Here is a 17,765-nt window from a genome sequence, read left to right as displayed (position 1 = left end):
GTGAAGGGGGTGCTATGTGGTTCCAAGGGGCGAATACGTTTGCAGAGATACGAGTTGATATTGGAAGTGGGTGGGGGACTTTGGTTTGCAGGACAAAACAAGAAAACAAACCCAAAATGGAAGCAGAGACATTAGCTCTTATAATTCGCCTCCCAAGCTACCTACGCTCGAGACGCGAGGTGTTTTGGCCCGCTGCTCTCCTCTGTTGGGGGGTGGGGTGCGCAGCCTGGCACGAAAGCGTCCAGGCTTGAACACATGCACCACTACGGAACGGAACCTTGTGCCGACGGTATGGAAATTCGCCGACGGCGGCTTGTTAATCATGAGGCGGTCAAAACCAAACTCCGACCGCCGATGATGGCTCTCCAGAATGCGCGGACTTCGAGGCGGACTTTGGCCCATTTTACTAATTGAACGGAGACTGTGGCCTCCAAGCCCCTTTTACCCCTGTAAATTTGACGTCAACGCTTGCCTGCCAGGAACATTAGAACCAACCAGCTTGCAATGACGAGACCGTGGGTGAGGTTGCTCACAGAGCCAGATTAACCTTGAAGATGTTGATACATGCCAGGCCGCAAAGTTTAGTTGACCGCGCTTCAGAGCGTCTGGAGCGCTTCTCTCCCAATCAGATGGCGGCGGGATCCAGCACGCCATTCTAAGTCCCGCCTCACCATGCCATCTACCACCAGGGCCTTGCGCCAAGTTAATGACATTATCTGCTCGACCAACGGTTGCACAATGGCGGGGTTCTTAGGTCCCGGCAGCTCGTCATCGTTTTGAGAGGTCCAGGTTGACTGAGGGTTGTCCTTGCAAGCAATACTCATCCTCATCCGGTGCACCTATCCTCCGGTGGGATATAGTCGAGACCAAGTCCCTCAAACACCCTTCTTTCGGCAGTTAACATATCGGGGGCTTTCCCAAGCTTCCCGCCCTCCAGGTCGATCCAGCTACCATCTTGTCGGCTTCGGATGCCGCTGCTGTCGAACTTGAAGCCCTTCTGCTTTCTGCAGTAACGACGCAGGTCTCGCTGGAACGTCATGTCTCCGCTCCAGCCCAAGATTGCACACCCAGCCGTTTTCCATGGGCTGATAACTATATCTACCCGCCGATGCGTCCTCTCCTCGGCTTCGCTGGAGCATGCCTTAGTCTTGGTCTCGGGCTTCTGCCAGACCACGAGGGCCTTGTCAAGGGTGTCGAAGCCGCTTCCTATTGACTCGTTACCCTTCCAACTGACGGGCCGCTGCCTACGCTCGCTGTTGTGGTTACTCAACATGAGCGAGTGCGTGATGTGCTGGCTCTTCTCCAAGCTCACAACCAACTTCTCGACAATGTGCATTGTAGCAGACTCGTCCGGATGACTGATCACCACGTCAACATCACCGCTGCCCTGTTTGCCACGCCGATAACCCCCCACGATAACCAGTTGAAATCCCAAGTTAATCTTCCGGGCATGTGCCAAAATGGTGTCAGCAATATCCCTGACTTCCGTCCGCGGTATTTTCAGCTTGAACTCGTCGTAGTATTTGACGCCAATCTGCTGGACGCGGCTCAGGCTGTCCCAGCCGTGCTCGACGACATCATCCAGGTCTCGCCATCCTGTAAATGCTTGTCAGCTAATGGACGCTGCCGTTCCAAGCTGCAGCATACCCCTGCTATAAAAATCTCGAGCCGTAGTGTCACCGACTCCCCAGATATCGTAAAACGTTTGTATGACTGACAGTTTAGAATCTGCCTGAGCTTCATCTGCTTCACGAAGCCTACCGGCTTTTTCCCACTCATGCCACAGCTCGGCGATCTTGACTCCACAGCCAGGGAGTCTTGCAACTTCTGTATGATATCAGTATTACCTATCCTGTTGTCCTTGGGACGGGAGACACATGCTCACCTTGTCGAATGGCAATCACATAAGGATATGCCGATATGGTAGCTATAGACGTTGAGTAGGCCCTGACCCCTATGTGATCGCCCGCTAGTTTCCGTGCAGTCCGTATCTTCTTCAACTCATCGACGAAAGCGACATTTGGGGGTCTAACAGGCGTCGCCCGTTGACAGGCAAAAGTCGTTCCAAGAAACGACGGTATAGGTGGCAGCCGAAGAACCGAATCGTGCTCTAATGTCGTTTGCCTGATCAGCGAAACGGTTTTTCGATGCACATCCGTCGGTGATTTGCTTCCTTTCCCCTCGGAACAGATAGTGCTTCGCAGGCGCGAAGTATCGCCGGCTGCAGCGCGTGATATCATGTCACTGTCCTTCAATTCGACAGGCGTCTCGGGTGAGTTTTTCTTGTAGCCTTCATAAAGAAGATAGCCACCAACTGGGACGGCCTTGCTCTGTTCCAGAGAGTCTGTGAGCCACGCTAGCTTCACGACCTTGACAGTATTGGTGTTACCAGGCCGATGCGCCAGAGATGAAGCCTCCATGGACTGTAGCGGAATTGATCCGCATCTGTTTACATCTTCAGTGTTCGAAGTTGAGTCGCCGTCATTCTGAGATGATGTCCTCTTGCGCTTTCGAGGTGTCGTGACGAGTGACTTGGCGACATCACCCACACCTACAGGATCAGTATACACCTTTCCGCGCCTTAGTTCGAAAAGAGCCCGTTCACGCTTGGAAATATTGCCAACGATGATCTCGGCCTCCTTGATGTTGTATGTCAAACTTGAAACCTTCCCTTCGAGATCGTGCAACTCTTCCGGCTTCAAGTGAGTGGCAAGAAGGTAGACGGGTGGAAGGTCAAACCCCATCTTGGTCATAGTAATATTATCAACATCGGTTGGCGTAAATCAGAGGAACTGTCGAAGCTGGTAGAGCGGCCCTGAATGCGATGATAGGCTTGCAGTCAGCCGGCTTGATGTTTGTTTTTCGTGTGATACTGAAGTGAGTAGAATACCTGAATCGTTGCCAATAGAGATTTGAAGTGCAAGCCAGCGGTTTAGTCCTAAACGAGTTCGGGTTGCCTAACAATAAAGAGCTGACACCATTATTAGTATTTTTGAATGAAAATTATACTGCCACCGCTGGTGATTTCGGGTCGCCTTTGAGGGGCGAAGCTTGTTGTGGGATCAAGGTAGAAGTATGTCGTTTCGCGAGCAAATCATCCCTTTTGCTTGGGCGGTGACATCATTCAATATTCAAACACCCCATACGCAATGCACCATTGTCGAAGCGGCTTGCCAACGTCAGAACGAATCTGCGTATTTTCTATCCTCGAATCGTCAAGATGACCGGTCTTGGGCTGAAAGGATCATTGGTGGTATATTTTGCGGTGGAATCGCGAAACTTATTTAATGCAGTCTTATAAAGGGGAAACCAAAAGGTCTCAACCCATAATAGATGTACATCGTTGCATTCTGCCTACCCGATCACCAACACCCCAAGGCAAGAGGATGATGCACACCTCGTTAAAAAAGCATCGATTCTAGACGTCTTCAAATTCCATGTCTTCGTCACTCTCTCCATCCTCCCCATCCACTGGCGCTTCCACCTTCACCTTCTTGACCACTCTTTCTTCAGAGTCCGGTGATGGCTCCGTCTTAATAGCTGGAGCTGGAGTCTCGACGCTTGGCGTCACATCCTCAAAAGTATCCTCGTCATCGTCATCATCGTCCTCCTCCTCCTCCATTGCCCTTGCCGCTTCAGCCTCTTGCTCAGCCTTGAGGCGAGCAAAGTAGTCGTCCAGTTCTGCATGTTCTGGGTTGTCTGCTGACCTAACTATAGCGTCCTTGTCGTCCGTTTCCTCGATCTTGGTGGCAGATGTCGGGCCGGCTTGGGCTGAGAAGGACTCGCCGGTGACAGTACTATTCGACATCCACGAGGGGAGCGCATTCTGCTGTGCGACCTTCTCTTTGCGCGCCTTCTCTGCAGCCTTCTCTGCCTCCGATGGTCCATCCGATGTGGATATACTGACGGACATCGACTTGGGGCCGACGTTATCAAGACCCTTGACTGATGTCGGTTGCAGGGAAGAGACGGGTATGGTCGTGACGGATTGGTAGCTTGCGTCGCGCACAACGGGTAGGGCTTTGCTAATCGCAATATCGAATGTGTTGTCCGGTACAACCATTTCGTCGATACGTGGCAGCAGTTCGGTGATAAACTTGAACTGATTGTTCAGCCGGGTTGATTGCTCGTGACCGGTTGAGTTGCGCTCGAGATCGTGGGTGAGGGGAGCGCCGCAGCGGTGACAGACAAAACCCTCGGGGCCAACGTTGTCGAGTACCTCCATTTGGGTCCATTCCGATTTGCAACGCCCGCAAAAGTACTCTTTGCGTTCGCTCGCTGGCACGGTGGTGCCTTGAATCTGCTTGTCGACGGTATACACACGCCACTTGATGGCATCGATGGTCTGGCGGTAGTCTATGTAGTAGTATGTTCGGTTGACGGGTCGGGGTTTCGCCTCGGGGTTCTTGGGGTCTTCGCGATATTCCAGTCTCGTGTAACTGAGCGAGACCCAATGTCAGTTCCGAACGAAGATTACAAGAGGTAGGCGCAAGGCTTACACAGCAAGAAAGCGGTCCTCTCTGAGCTTTCCGCATGCCTTATGAAGATCCTTTGTGTTCGTCGCCATCAGGTAAGCCAAGTCATCGTCTCGAAGCCTGTCGCAGGTTAGGGATATTGCGCAACAGCTCGGAAGTGCGAAACGCACGCAGAGTGAATGATCAAGGCGTCGATGATCAGAATGTGGCGGGTTTCGTAGAAAGCACGCATAACAGACTTGACGAGAGTCTTTGCGAGATCCAGCGGCTGAGCCATCTTATAGTCTTGCTACTCAATACTGCTGGGTATGAGCTGGGGGGTAATATGCGAAGATTGGACAAGACGGAGGCGGACGATATTTTCGCTATTTCAAAAAGCGATGTCCATGACAGGTATGATATTGAAGCGGCGACTTGCGACTGCGCACGCCACCTGCGAAATGTTAAGGTTCTTTCTCCAGCACGGGAAAATAAAACAAGGGGAAAAGCTCGATTTGTGTGGCAGAGGCCGAGGGCATTGCCTTGAGAAAGAAGAGAGATGAAGGAAGCTGATGCTGGCCTTCACGAAATCGCAGTCGCACTCAGTCTTTGGATCGGGGAAAAGGCCCTAGTGGTATCCGTCCTTAGCGGCCAACGGAACAGAGCTGCAGATAGGTACCTAGCTCTTCTACAGGCATCCATGCACCGCGATGGGTCGCAAGGGTCCCTTGAAAGATACGTACCTACATCCACCCTCCCTTCCCACCGCCGCGTCCTCCTCTGGTCCAATCTTGGCTACCAATTCATTTCACTACGTCTACCCGAATGCCGAGTACCTGTATTTGTGAGTTCGGCATTAGCGCAGGTTGAAGAGACAAGGATGACCGAAGAAAACAATTCATGATAACAGAAAAAAACAATTCATGAAATAAAGTTAATATTCCACCGGTCGGCCGTATTACAGTCCGAACTCCAATCGCAACCCTGCCAAACCACGGCGTGGCCACAACGCTAACCTTGAACCGTGCAAGGGAAAGGAGAGATACATGATGTGAAGCAAATGTCGAGAGCACACTCGCACTCTTCCACACAACCCATAACCGCTCAAAAGCCATGAACGCAGGGCTGGTATCGTGACTCGTCTCTTTCCCTCCCCACCCATTCATCCCGCAAAACCGAGTCCCCCCTTCTCTCTATCTTTCGCACATAATACGTCTCGTTATCTTGTCTTCTATACTACGCATACTTTCGAAGCTGTGCCATTGTCAGTATCCGGGTCATAGCATATACGGTTGCATTAGCTTACATCAAGGGTGAGTGTCCTGGAGCTGTTGACTTCCTGGTCGCGGTACACGCCAACCAGACTCTCGCTGTCTTGAAACAAGCCAGTCTTGAGACTGATAACGATAAACTGCATGCCAGGTCCAGCGTGCTCCCGGATATACTTCTTGATCTTGTCGACATTGGCATTGTCTAATGCAGCATCGACCTCGTCAAGCACAAAAAAGGGACTGGGCTGGTAACTGTGGATGGCGAACAGCAGAGCCAGCGCAGCCATGGTCTTCTCACCTCCGGACAGGTGCTCCATGTCTCTGAATCGCTTCAGCGGCGGCATAGCGTGGTACTTGATGCCCGACAGGTAGGGTGTGTCTGTGTCCTCCTCGATATCGAGATAGGCTTGGCCGCCCAAAGGGTACGCTTCTGATCGAGTGAGGTCCTTGTAGACATGCGAGATTTGTTCCTGGATATGCGTAAAGGCCTTGTTGAACAGCTCGTACCGCTGGGCCTTGACGTGGTTGAATGCATCCCGGGCCGCCTTAAGAGCCGCCCTGGATTCCTCAAACTCCTTTTCCGTATTCTTCAATCTCGACTCAACGCTCTCTAACCTCTCAATTGCCCTCATATTGGGGTTGAGCTTCTCAAGCTCTGAGGTCAACGATGCGATTTTGTCTAGCAGCTTCTCCTCAACACTGGCATCGTCGGACTGCATGGCGGGTCAGTGGCTGTTTGTTAAGACACATCGTTGAGAGCATACATACGTTTTTCATCTCCTCATCCAGACTATCGTAGTCGACTTCAATACCGTAGTTCTCAAGAGCAGCGGTCATCATATCTTCGTCATCCACCTCCTCATCGACATCCATGGCGTCAGCATCTTGTCGCAGCATGTTGTCTTCATTCGGCAGGTTGTCGAGGGAGCCCTCGAGTAAGGGGATCTGGATCTGTTCAAGCTTGCATCGCCTGAGTAACGCAAACTTGCCCGCGCTATTCTTCTGCACCACTGTCTCCAGGGCATTGATCTCCTTCTGTCTGGCGTCAATCTCCTTGCTTCGCTTATGGACCTCAGCCTTGGCCTGGGAAACTTTTTGGTTCTTTTCCTCTAGTTTGCCGCGGTACTCCTCTAGTGTCTCGCTGAGCGCATCGAGTTCATCAGACACTTCGTGCGTGGCATCCTCGATATCTGATTTCTCCTGTTGGAAGGTCTGTAAGTCGCGCTCAGCAGCTTTGAGAGCTTCCTGCAACTTCCTGAGTCGTTTCTCCAGGTTGCTGTGCATGTCCCGTGCCAGCGTAAGTTGGCTCTGGAACCTAGATTTCTGCACCTCGAACTTGGCACGTTCCTCGTCGGCCTCTCGCTGCATGTCTCTGTGCTCTGTCTCATAGGCACGAATGTCGCTGAAGCCGAGCCTCCTGCAGAAGCCGGAAAATACTTCGTCTTCTACCTTTGCAATGGCGTCCGAAAATTCCCTCACAGTTCGCTTGGTTGCTTCGAGCTCCGCTGTCTTTTCTTCGTACTTGGGCTGGAGCTCGTTGAGCTGCCTCTCCTCATTGTCTCGCTCTCTCTTCTTGCTGTCATAGTTCTTCTCCAGGTGTGCCAGTTCGGCCTTGGCATTCGCCAGACGTGGCTCAAGTCCGTGGATCTCAGTCTGAAGAGACTCTTCAGCGGTGCTGCGGCGACCAGACTTGGGAAGCTTCTCAATTTCCTCCTTGTATTTGGCCGCCATCTTCTTCAACGAATCCAAGTCTGAGCTCTCGAAACGGCGTTTTCCACCTTTTGGCTCTGGGCCACGACCACCCGTCATCATGCCGGTCTTATGGATGACTAAACCATCTAGAGTGACTGTCTTGACAGGAATACGCCTTTCGTACGAGATGAGCTTCGCGACTTGCTCGTTATCGCACACAACTGAGCTTCCGCAGGCGTAGGCCATAGCGCGCTCGTAGGCAGCATCAAAATCGATTGTGTCAATGGTGAGACGGGCTCCCGAAATGCCCTTGATAGCCCCATTTACGGCGTTGACCTTGATGTTGTCCAAAGGGATGAAGGTCATTGGTGGGAAGCGTTGATCCTTGAGGTATTGAACACATTCGTGGCCCGTCTTCTCAGTGTCGACGATAACTGATTCGTAGTCTCGGCCCAAAGCAATGCTGACAGCCTCATCATATTTCTTCTGCTTGGGCTTGCAAAGATCGCCCACTCGTCCCTTAACGCCCGGGTAGAGTCGCTTCAGGTTGTTGACCATTTCCTTCATTCTGGCTTCTCGGTCATTCTGTCGGCGGCCATCGTCTGCTTCACGCAGCTGCTTGGCAACGGTCTCCAGCTTCTCCTCTAGCTCCGTGCGTCTTTGACTAGTTCTCACACGCTCCGACTGGATTTGGTGGTATTGCTTTTTCTTGGTGTCGATCTCCTGGGATAATGCCTTGATGTTGCCTTCAGTTGATGCTTTGCGTTCTCCCAGAGTCTCCAACTCCCCCTCATATTTCTCCAGGGCGGCCGAGAGGGTGTCGACCTTTCCCTTGAGCGTATTCACAGTGACCTCGTCGGTCTTTTGCTGACGGATCAAGTTGTCGAGTCTTGCCTGGTTGCCTGCGCACCTTTGTACAACCTGAGAACGGAGGGCGTTGTACTCCTTACGATCGTCCTCGCTGAGCTCCTTCCCCAACTTCTTCATTCGCTCCTTTAGCTGCGACTCGAAATGCTTCTGTGCTTTCTCAGTGGTTTTGAGCCGACCTTCATCCTCCTTGATGAGCTCAGCCTGCTTATCACGCTCTTTACGGACCGGCTCCATACGTGAGCGACACTGCTCAATATTGCGCGTCTTTTCTTCGATTTTGGCGTCAATAGGGATGAGTTTGTGCTCCAGCTCGTCGAATTCCCGCTTCTTGGCGTTGATGGCCTTTTCCACCCCATGAACCTGCTTTGCTGCTGCCTGCTGCTCCTTTTGGGCGGCTTCGAGTTTTTTCCGAAAGGACTCGACATTGCGCTGGAACTCCTGCAGATTCTGCTGGTGATCCTGAATCTTTTCAGTGGACTCATCCATGCCGCGCTGGAAGTGATACAGCTTCCAAAGAGCATGCTTGACAATAGCTTCATCCCTTTCCTCCGTCTTCTTTTGGAAGTTGTCTGCCTCCTTTTTCTGTTCCTGGTACTGTTTGATTTCAGAGTTGATGCCGCGCCTACGGTGGAGTTGAAAGCTCTGGTTTTCGGCAGCTTGCTCAGCTTCGGTCTGTAACCTTTCGTATTCGCCTTTGTACTCCAAACTGCCGGAGATCTGCTCGATCAACCGTGTAAGATCCTGTGGCGATTGTGCAGCGATAGCTTCGACATCTCCTTGGAAGACGAGGAAGTTCCTCGCTTTGATGAGGATGTTTTCAGACTCGAGCGCTTCGTTGTACTGCTGAGCGGTGACAACGCGATCGTTGATGCGGTACTCGCTTGAACCCTGATTCGTGATGGAACGTTTCCACTTCTGCTCGTCACCCGCATCGTCTTCGTAGACGGCCATGACCCATGCGGTCTTGGGATCGCTCCGGGAAGCCTTTTGCGACAAATCATCTCCGTCGCCGTTACTTTGGCCATTCGATTGGGCTGAACCGTCATCCTGGATCCTGGAGGTTTTGAGTACGCGACCGCGGTACACGAGGTCTTTAAGGTGGGCTGATCGGAGGTGCGATGATTTGATGCCAAGCACGAAGGATATCGCGTCCATGCTGCCCACAGCAGTACGTCAGTTGGCAGACAGATGTAGCGCGGAAAGGTTAGTAGACTTACGAGTTCGACTTGCCGGATCCATTGGGGCCAATAATGGAAGTGAAGTAGGAGTCGCCGAACAGCAAGATATGATGGCCCTTGTAGGACTTGAAGTCTGTAAGGACGAGTCAGCGCCAGGGTAACATGGACGACTAGAAAGAAGACATGAACATACTGAAAAGCTCCAAACGAATGAGCTTCCCCATTCTATCGGCGGGGTGTCGCGGGACACGCAACGATAGTGACTATGGCTGTAGTGGGTTGGTGTGCTTCAGTTAAAGATCGTCGCAAACGCGAAGTGGTGAGCGCGCGAGAAAAACGGATCGACAGGAAGGCGACGCGATGGACAAGCAACAACTTTGAGTTGCAAAGGTTGAGGATTTGATAACAGTTGATTCGGGTGTTAAGGGCATCAAAATAGCCTGGCGCATGACGGACAGGCACTCGGAAGGAATCGTTTGGCGACAGCGAGGTTGGTAACAGTTTGAGAGGGGGGGGGTATAGAGCTCGAATTTCCCTACACGCGCGTCTTGAGTGCTCCTGTTGCACCTGGACGCGACGGGACACTGACTGGCCGGCCACATTGAGGCTGACCCCGTCGAGTGTGTAGAAGCTCGAGCCACATCGATGCGGCGTTTCGATGTTATCACGTGATGGTGAGCATCACAAAGTACGTACGGATACAGAGTCTGCACATATTCAGGTAGGTACAATCCGCCGGGGTTCTAAATGTTAGCGCGGTGAAATGGTCCAGAAACCCACAGAAAGTTCGCTTTCCTCTCGATCTTATAGGAAGGATACCTCTACAGAGTTCCTTGATCTCCTAGGTATATCTCTAGGTCGACTTGTTTCAGACGTAAAAGTACTGTTACTAGACGCTTCATAGTGTGCTTGCTCATACTAGGTACACCTGTAAGTGGGGCTGGGCATTTAGAACCCCGGCGGAGTGTACAGTACCAGGTCGAAAGTCTGTTTACAGCAGAAAAGACAGCCAATTAAAACCTACAGTGGGCTGCTGAGGCATAAAGCCTTTGTGGCGCACTGTGGAGTGATCTCAAGCTATTAGTGGGTCCTCTCTTTGACTCTTCCTTGGGTTAGTTATCCTTTTGCTGTAAACAGACTTTTGACGTAATACTGTCTCACCGTCTCATCCAACAACACCTGTACAGATTACTACCCAGCTGTGTTTGCATCTTGTGGTGCCTATGCTTGCCGGGTCCGGACAATGCGCCTCATGCCCTGGTCTGGAACCAAGCTCGCTCAGGCGTTATCGGTGCAAGTTGGACGAATATTGGCCCTGTCTCTGTCATTATTAGCATCAAATGCTATTGTCCATGTTAGGCACTTCAGTGCCTGGCTGCATTCATCTCCCCGATAAGCTTCGGCTGGCGGAGTAGCCACGCCCTGTGACGTATTGGGAGCGACGACCCCTGTTCGAAATGCTGTTCCAGCTCCCAGGTAAGACCAAGTACCAGTGTAGTAGGTAGATAGCTGTGAGGTGCTGCCTGCCAGACTCGCTACACGACAAGGAGCTGTAGCGGTCAATCATCAACACGTGTAAATCATCGCCAAAGCTCAACGTGTTCCAGATCTCCTGGTTTCTCTCTCCTCACCACACCCATACAAGCGGTGGTCATCTGCCCCCCAACCATCCTCCTAGTCACGCCGCGGTTCAAGCTACGTCCCGCGCGGCGCTCTGCACCCGAATCATTCCTCCCCCACCAACTACCAAACGGAAAATCGTCTATCCCAGCATTTGAGAGGAACAGCCGGCGCTGCATACCTCGACCCCCCGCGCCCTTGCAACGGAACCCAGGCTTTCTTTTCCAAACACCACAGCTCGAAAGCTTCATCCTCGAGGGATCAACCGACTTCTATGTCTAGGCCAAGGGTGGCTTCTCCGAAAGGTACGCCGTAACATTAACTTTACGGCCAGCCTCCTCTCCCACATCGCATAGTCCTTTTGCTACGACGACCCGATGAATATATTATAAAATCCAGGACTGACTTGACCCGTCAATTATGTAGATTTCCAATAGGAAGTTACGACCGCCGACAAAATCTGTCTTTTTTTCAATAGTGGTTCCAGTCGAAGATGGCCGAGTCAAACCCACTTGATATACCCAATGCGAAAGGCGACGATGCCCATACCGACAGTGAAACCGCCTTCTCTCTCGATCCGATCGAGACTCAGTCCAACCTTAGCTCCTCCCCACCAGACCAAGATGGTCTCCATACACCGACGCTAGGGCCTGTCAACGATGGAAGCCCAAAGCTTTCGAGAAATCCGTCATTCTCTGGTAGCAGCTCATATCAAGAGGACTGGGATGTGTTCCCGCCGCTGGACCGCATCTCCGTGCTAGACCTTCTTGACAACTTTGCCTTGCCTCAACAGCTCGAAAAGCTACAGAAAGGCATTTCCGCCCAAACGCAAAAGGTTCGCAAATCAAGAGACGTTTTCAAGAACAAGAGTCAGCACGCCCAAAAACGAGTCGTAGAGGAATGGCGGCGCCGAGTTCCTACTGCAGAGGAACAGCTCGAGAGATACAGAAAACGGATGCGCAGTAGTGTTGACAAGCTTGGGAAGCAGTGGAACGACACCAGAGTGGTAACTTTGCGCGAAAAGGTGTCCTTCATCTTTGGCGTCATGAACATTTTCGTGAGCGGTCTTCTCATGGGCGGCTGGCCCGAGTACTTCCACCTGTGGTACACGGTTCAGGTCATGTACTTCATGCCCATCCGCTACTTCACCTACCACCGTCGCGGTTACCACTACTTCCTTGCAGATCTATGCTATTTCGTCAACTTGCTCTTGGTTCTTAGCATCTGGGTTTTCCCTGGCTCAAAGCGACTCTTCCTAGCCACCTACTGCCTTGCGTTTGGCAACAACGCTGTGGCCATTATCATGTGGAGAAACTCGCTCGTTTTCCACAGTTTCGACAAGGTTACCTCTCTCTTTATTCACATCATGCCCTGCGCAACACTTCATTGTATCGTCCACCTATGGCCCGAAGAGCTTCAGGCTAGCCGTCTCCCTTCCATTTGGACTATAAAACACTCACCTGCTGGTTCGCCCACAGCCTACGGAAACATCGTCTCTATGCTGGCTTGGAGTTCCATACCATATGCTATATGGCAGTTGTCCTATTACTTCTTCATTACAGTTCGCAGGCGCGACAAGATTGCTGCGGGGCGGCCTACATCCTTCACATGGCTACGAAAGTCATACTCCAAGACCTGGATCGGCAAGGTTGTGCTTTCGTTGCCGGACGCTCTACAAGAATCGGCATTTATGCTGATTCAGTACTCGTATGCGGTACTTACCATGCTTCCTTGTCCCATCTGGTTCATGAGCAGATACGCCTCAGCGGCTTTCCTGACGATTGTCTTCACATGGAGTGTTTACAACGGAGCAACTTACTACATCGATGTCTTTGGGACGCGCTTCCAGAAGGAGCTCGAGGCTCTAAGGGCCGAGGTCAAGCAGTGGCAAAACACACCCGTGATGAGCGGTCATTCCCCCCTGATGATGCCTAACCCTGAGGGGCCCCCACCAAGTGAGCTGCACCTGGCAAATACCAACGATTCGATGAGCGATGAGAACCTCGAAAGTGCCTTGAAGCATGAAAATAACGTGATTGGGGAGAGCATCAAGGCAAGCGGCCCCTCGGATCGAATTCCGCTGCTGGGTGAGGAGCTTTCGGCTCAGGCTGAGGCCAGCGGCGTGGATGGGGGTGCCAGAGATGTTGCCAGAGAGAGGAAAGCGAGTTGAGGTGGAATCTGAAGGTCAAGTCTGACCTCTATCAGGAAGTGCGAGTTCGGAAGCAGCTAGGAGGTTGGGTGCCTGCAACGCCACGAGGGATTCGTTTTCTTTGTAATCATCTGCGAAACAATTACCAAGGGCTTTAAAGTGCTTGGAATGTCTTATTTCTCATTGACGATGCAGGTTTTTTTTACTGTATACTGCATCCCCGTTGGCCTATTTACAATGACGTTCAGATGCGGTGGGAATGATTTATGAGCGCTTTCGCATGAGGGCTGATAGATTGGCACTGCTGTTTTTCGTTCGAGGCATCATTCCATGAGTGCAAGAAAGCTGGACTGAGTTGTATTTGGTCTTGTCCGTTTACGCTTAGTAGTAGCTGTTTGGTTTGATATATGCCATACTCCCCAACAAACACTGCGATGAACACCATGTACGCTTAAGTCTGATGCAGAAGATGACAGGAGCCTTCTCTCCTTTTCCGTAGGTAACTTGCTCCCGTCCGGCTTTTGTCTCCCCGATAGCCTTTGAGACCCTCTCCCAAAGGTTGTGTCCTTCACAACCGACCCGCTGAAGCCACAATATTAGGCAACCCTGTAAATGACGCCTGGAAAAGACAACTCCCGGAAACCACAAGAATGCCATGTATCCTTCCAACCTGTCGTGACGCCATTTTCATGCACATGATGCAACCGGTAGCGGGGTATTTACGTTTCCTCTTCCCATCAACACTCGCATGAAACATAATTCGAGTGCTGGTCCCATCCCTTCCACCCTTTCCACCACCTATAACCGTATTAAACACCCCGAAACGGATGAAAAAGAAAAAGGAATATGGTGGTATCATGTCCCATGAGTGCTCCCATCTGGTTTTCATCGGATGACGCCCCAGTCGGACAGTCTGCCGCCATCGCTGTCTTCCCTAGCTCCGGGCCGTCGTCCAAACACGTTCCAGAACCGTAAAGTCTCGTCACCGGCGCCGGTCACGACAGTTCTGCCATCTGGGCTCATCGCCAAGTACAGCACACGATACGTGTGGCCTGTGAGGCTAACCACCTGCGTCATCGAAGGATACTTCCAGACGACGATTTGGTTTTGGCTGTACCCGTGTGTCGAGACAATCTCATTGGAGTTCTTGGACCAGGCAATGTTGCAAACCTGACTACCCGTGTCGACCTCGTTAATGACAGACCCTCTGGCTGTGTCGTGAAAAATGATTCTGCGGTCTGCCGTTCCGCCTCCTGACGCCAGTAATCCACGTTGATGGGGCGACCAGGCAATGGCCTTGACAGCAGCAGTGTGGTCAGAAAATTTCCAAAGCGGCGTTTCCGAGAGCTTATCCCAGACCATGAGCTTGTTATCATTACCACCGCTAGCCAGCTGGCCGTCTTCGCAGTTCCATTTGAGGCCACAAACCTCTTGCTTGTGGCCGACCAGTTTCCTTAGCCACTGATCAGGAGCGCGAACGTCCCGGTGGTAGATGAGTCGGTCGCGCGAACCCGAGGTTAAGATGTGGGTGTTCCAGGCCAGAGATCCTACTCTCGCCGTGTGGCCCGTCATCGTCCTTAGTCGTCTCGTCTTTTCGGCATCCCAGATCTGAACCAGCCCCTTTCCGGTACCAATGGCAATGTGCGTTCCCTTCTGGATCCACGACACACTCGTTACCGTATCATCCTCGAGCGTACAAAGCTTGTTAACACGACTTGTCTGAGCATTCCACATGTAAACGCTAGATCCAAGGCCTACCCCCAGTACATTGGCGCTGCCCCAATCGACCAAGTTCAGGTAGAAGTCATCTGCCAGATCGGGGGCATCGAGCACCTTGTAAGGTACCTTGCTGACCGCCCGAGGTTGTCGCCGCGGGCTGAGCAACATTTGCTGGCTATTGAAGCGAACTGGAGAGAGACTATATATCTCGGAGCGAGTGTCCAAGTTGGGGCCGTGTCGGCTTTGGGGTGTCCTGGACGGTGTTAGGTGGCCCGCGTTGCTCAACTGTCGAGGTGACATGTAAGAGAACAAGTTCTTGTGGGGCGTGGAGGGCGTCAAAGATGATGGTAAAGAAGTAGTGGAAGCATTATTGGGCGGCGTGCGAGACCTCGTGCCATCTCGTATGTGTGCCGAGTGGGACGCGGTAGATAAAGAATGCTCTGGAGACATAACCGATGGCGTTGCTTGCGGTATTGAGCCTTCGAACAGTTCAGCGCGAAGTAGCGTCGAGAATGTACGGTTTGCCTCCTCAGCTAGATGATATTGGTCAGATCGATACCTGCACCTAAGACAAATGTGGCTCACTCTTCTGAAAATGAAGCTCTCCATGAGGGGTACGCTTCTTTTGCTTGGATGGTGTCGCTGGGGAGCCATCTTCGTGAAGCAAGCTAAAACTGGCTTGGAGGTCTTGACCTGACCGTGTGGGAATGAATCTGGCAGCTCGGAATTAGAAACGAATTTGGGGAGGGTTGTCGCGTCGCTGCACACGCACCTATCGCCATTTATCCTCTGGCGCTTCCGGTGCGGACTGGCGCCTGGTGTGCTTTCTCGTTGTGACCGGTGGTGCATTTCTCGAAGCAAAGCACTGTCGACCGCGTCGGCGTCAAACCCATTGACGCGAGCCAATTCACTCGGTCTCCTGCTACGTTGAATCTTGCGCTGGTTCGTATTTTCTAGATTCTGGCGGTCTTCGAGGTGGCCCCGATCAGAGGGCGGAGGAGGTGTTGCGAAGCGAGGTGGAGTCGCAGCTGCGGAATCACTTGTCTCTGCTACTGGCCTCTTGGTGGAAGTGTGGGCCGCAATGGCAGCCGAAGAATCGACGGGAATCGTCATTGTTGCGTTGTTTGTTTCGAGTCGGCGACAGGAGTGATGGCAGTTGCGCGGAGAGGTTGAGGTTCAGCAAAGGCGGCTGGGACGAGCGTCGGGGGATGGCGGGGGGGGGGACCGATCTAGCAGCACACCAGCACACTGCAACTGCACGGGTCGAAGCCGTTGTCGCCGTTGGGTTTTGGGTGACAATGATTATTGTAGTAAAAATGATATTCCAGTGACTCTCTGTAGCAATGATAGATTGCCCGAATGGTCGTCAGTTCGTTTTTGTTGGTCGGCGCGGTCAGAGAATCACCACCTTATCCCTGACGGTGGTGTTGAGGATGTTGTCGTTCGCATGCTTTTCCCACTGGTTGCAAGAGCTCGGGCGTAATCAATAAGGTGCTGGGAGGCAATGCGCAATATTGTCGAAAGAATGATCTGCTGAGAAAGAAGAAGAATATACAAATAGCACGAGCACGAGCACGATATCGTCGTCGTTGTCGTCTTCGTCAGGACGGTGCAGGACGACCGTCGGACGTCGAGTGTGTATAGAGTCAAAAGATAGTCTGTGACCACCGTGGTGCAGAGCAGAGGTAGGCGATGGGTACGGTCGATGGCGAGTGATGGAAGGTGAAGTGAGAGATAGGTGCGGTGCGGTGCGGTGCGGCGCGGTACTTCTCAGTGGCCGTCCAATAGCCACCCGACTCTCAGGGTAATACTTGTTGTCGGAGGACCTGTAACCCTTAGAAGTAGACGCTGATGGGAGGCTGAACCGCAAGAGTCGCGGTTAAGGCAGGACACTAGCCTTATTGGCCCTTAGCGTCGACGGCAGAGCAACAACACAAGAGTGGTAGCCCCCCTTGGGGCCGCTGTCTGGGTCGCCTTCCAGGGTCTTTCGTCGATTTGGACGCGACAGGCAAGGTGAGAGGGAGGGCGTTTAGCGCAGCACCGCAACGATGGAAGTGGAAGGAGTGAGGGGGAGGGGAACAACAACATTGGCAATTACCAGCGAATAACAACAAACAACCCGTGGAAGACAAGGGGGTAAGGCCTGTTGATGAGGGCGTTCGGACTCAACGCGAGGCAATTGTCGTATATTTGCTTTTCCCCCATATCTCCTCCCCTCGGCGTGCTCCCTTTTGAGTTGCAACTAACTGAGCGGTTGAGCACACCACAAGGCAAGACCAACAAACAGAAGAAATCAATCTCCAAATTGCCGTATGTCAACTCGCTCTCTATATTACTATCTCGAAAAGAATACATACACGGGTCAGCATTTGCTGGCGATTATCATGATGTCTACTACCCAAGTCTCTTTCCCGCTTTTCGGAACAGCATGGCTCGTGAGAAATAGCTTCCACTTTCCCTGGCGCTTGACTGGCCATGTTGGGCTTGTTTCTCCATTACCCAGTAGGCGGGACATGGGCCATTTTTGCACTTCGCGTTTCCCTGGACAATGCCGCTCGTCTCCATTGCTGGGTTCCGTAGCTCTTGCAGTGCTGTAATTGTTGGAAGAATCGTTCCAGCTTTTGCGAAGAGCCCTTCCGAGCCTCAAAATGACAGATTTGAGATGATAAGCGTACAAGGATTGCCGACGAAGCGCATACATACACAGTCTGCTACCCGAGACAACAACCCAACCTGGAAGACGCTTCCCAGTCGATGCAAGGTACGGATGGAACAGCAGGACGGGACCGCCGCGGATAAGTGCCACAATGGT

At 52.2% G+C, this 17,765-nt stretch overlaps 5 protein-coding genes across 5 annotated transcripts; 1 reads left to right on the top strand and 4 right to left on the bottom strand.

The window, feature by feature from the left end:
• Positions 1 to 826: 826 nt before the first annotated feature.
• GLRG_01297 (uncharacterized protein) lies at positions 827 to 2,744 on the bottom strand (the record flags this gene model as incomplete). The annotated part of the gene is made up of 3 exons (XM_008091982.1): positions 827 to 1,596; positions 1,648 to 1,827; positions 1,886 to 2,744. 3 exons carry the CDS (start codon positions 2,742 to 2,744, stop codon positions 827 to 829), a joined length of 1,809 nt encoding a protein of 602 aa, XP_008090173.1.
• Positions 2,745 to 3,418: 674 nt separating this feature from the next.
• GLRG_01296 (TFIIE alpha subunit) lies at positions 3,419 to 4,752 on the bottom strand (the record flags this gene model as incomplete). The annotated part of the gene is made up of 3 exons (XM_008091981.1): positions 3,419 to 4,439; positions 4,500 to 4,595; positions 4,646 to 4,752. The coding sequence occupies 3 exons, from the start codon at positions 4,750 to 4,752 to the stop codon at positions 3,419 to 3,421; spliced, it is 1,224 nt and encodes a 407-aa protein (XP_008090172.1).
• A 999-nt stretch (positions 4,753 to 5,751) lies between these two features.
• GLRG_01295 (RecF/RecN/SMC N terminal domain-containing protein) lies at positions 5,752 to 9,689 on the bottom strand (the record flags this gene model as incomplete). Its single annotated transcript, XM_008091980.1, has 4 exons — positions 5,752 to 6,438; positions 6,494 to 9,443; positions 9,505 to 9,598; positions 9,659 to 9,689. 4 exons carry the CDS (start codon positions 9,687 to 9,689, stop codon positions 5,752 to 5,754), a joined length of 3,762 nt encoding a protein of 1,253 aa, XP_008090171.1.
• A 1,889-nt stretch (positions 9,690 to 11,578) lies between these two features.
• On the top strand, positions 11,579 to 13,255 carry GLRG_01294 (F-box protein; the record flags this gene model as incomplete). The annotated part of the gene is made up of 1 exon (XM_008091979.1): positions 11,579 to 13,255. One exon carries the CDS (start codon positions 11,579 to 11,581, stop codon positions 13,253 to 13,255), a length of 1,677 nt encoding a protein of 558 aa, XP_008090170.1.
• An 864-nt stretch (positions 13,256 to 14,119) lies between these two features.
• On the bottom strand, positions 14,120 to 16,066 carry GLRG_01293 (WD domain-containing protein; the record flags this gene model as incomplete). Its single annotated transcript, XM_008091978.1, has 3 exons — positions 14,120 to 15,486; positions 15,539 to 15,666; positions 15,726 to 16,066. The coding sequence occupies 3 exons, from the start codon at positions 16,064 to 16,066 to the stop codon at positions 14,120 to 14,122; spliced, it is 1,836 nt and encodes a 611-aa protein (XP_008090169.1).
• Positions 16,067 to 17,765: the final 1,699 nt, after the last annotated feature.

The sequence above is a fragment of the Colletotrichum graminicola genome (genome assembly GCF_000149035.1).
Source record: "Colletotrichum graminicola M1.001 genomic scaffold supercont1.3, whole genome shotgun sequence".
Taxonomy (NCBI): Eukaryota; Fungi; Ascomycota; class Sordariomycetes; order Glomerellales; family Glomerellaceae; genus Colletotrichum; species Colletotrichum graminicola.
The sequence above is the reverse complement of the archived record's forward strand: the minus strand, read 5'-3'. Positions and strand labels throughout refer to the sequence as shown.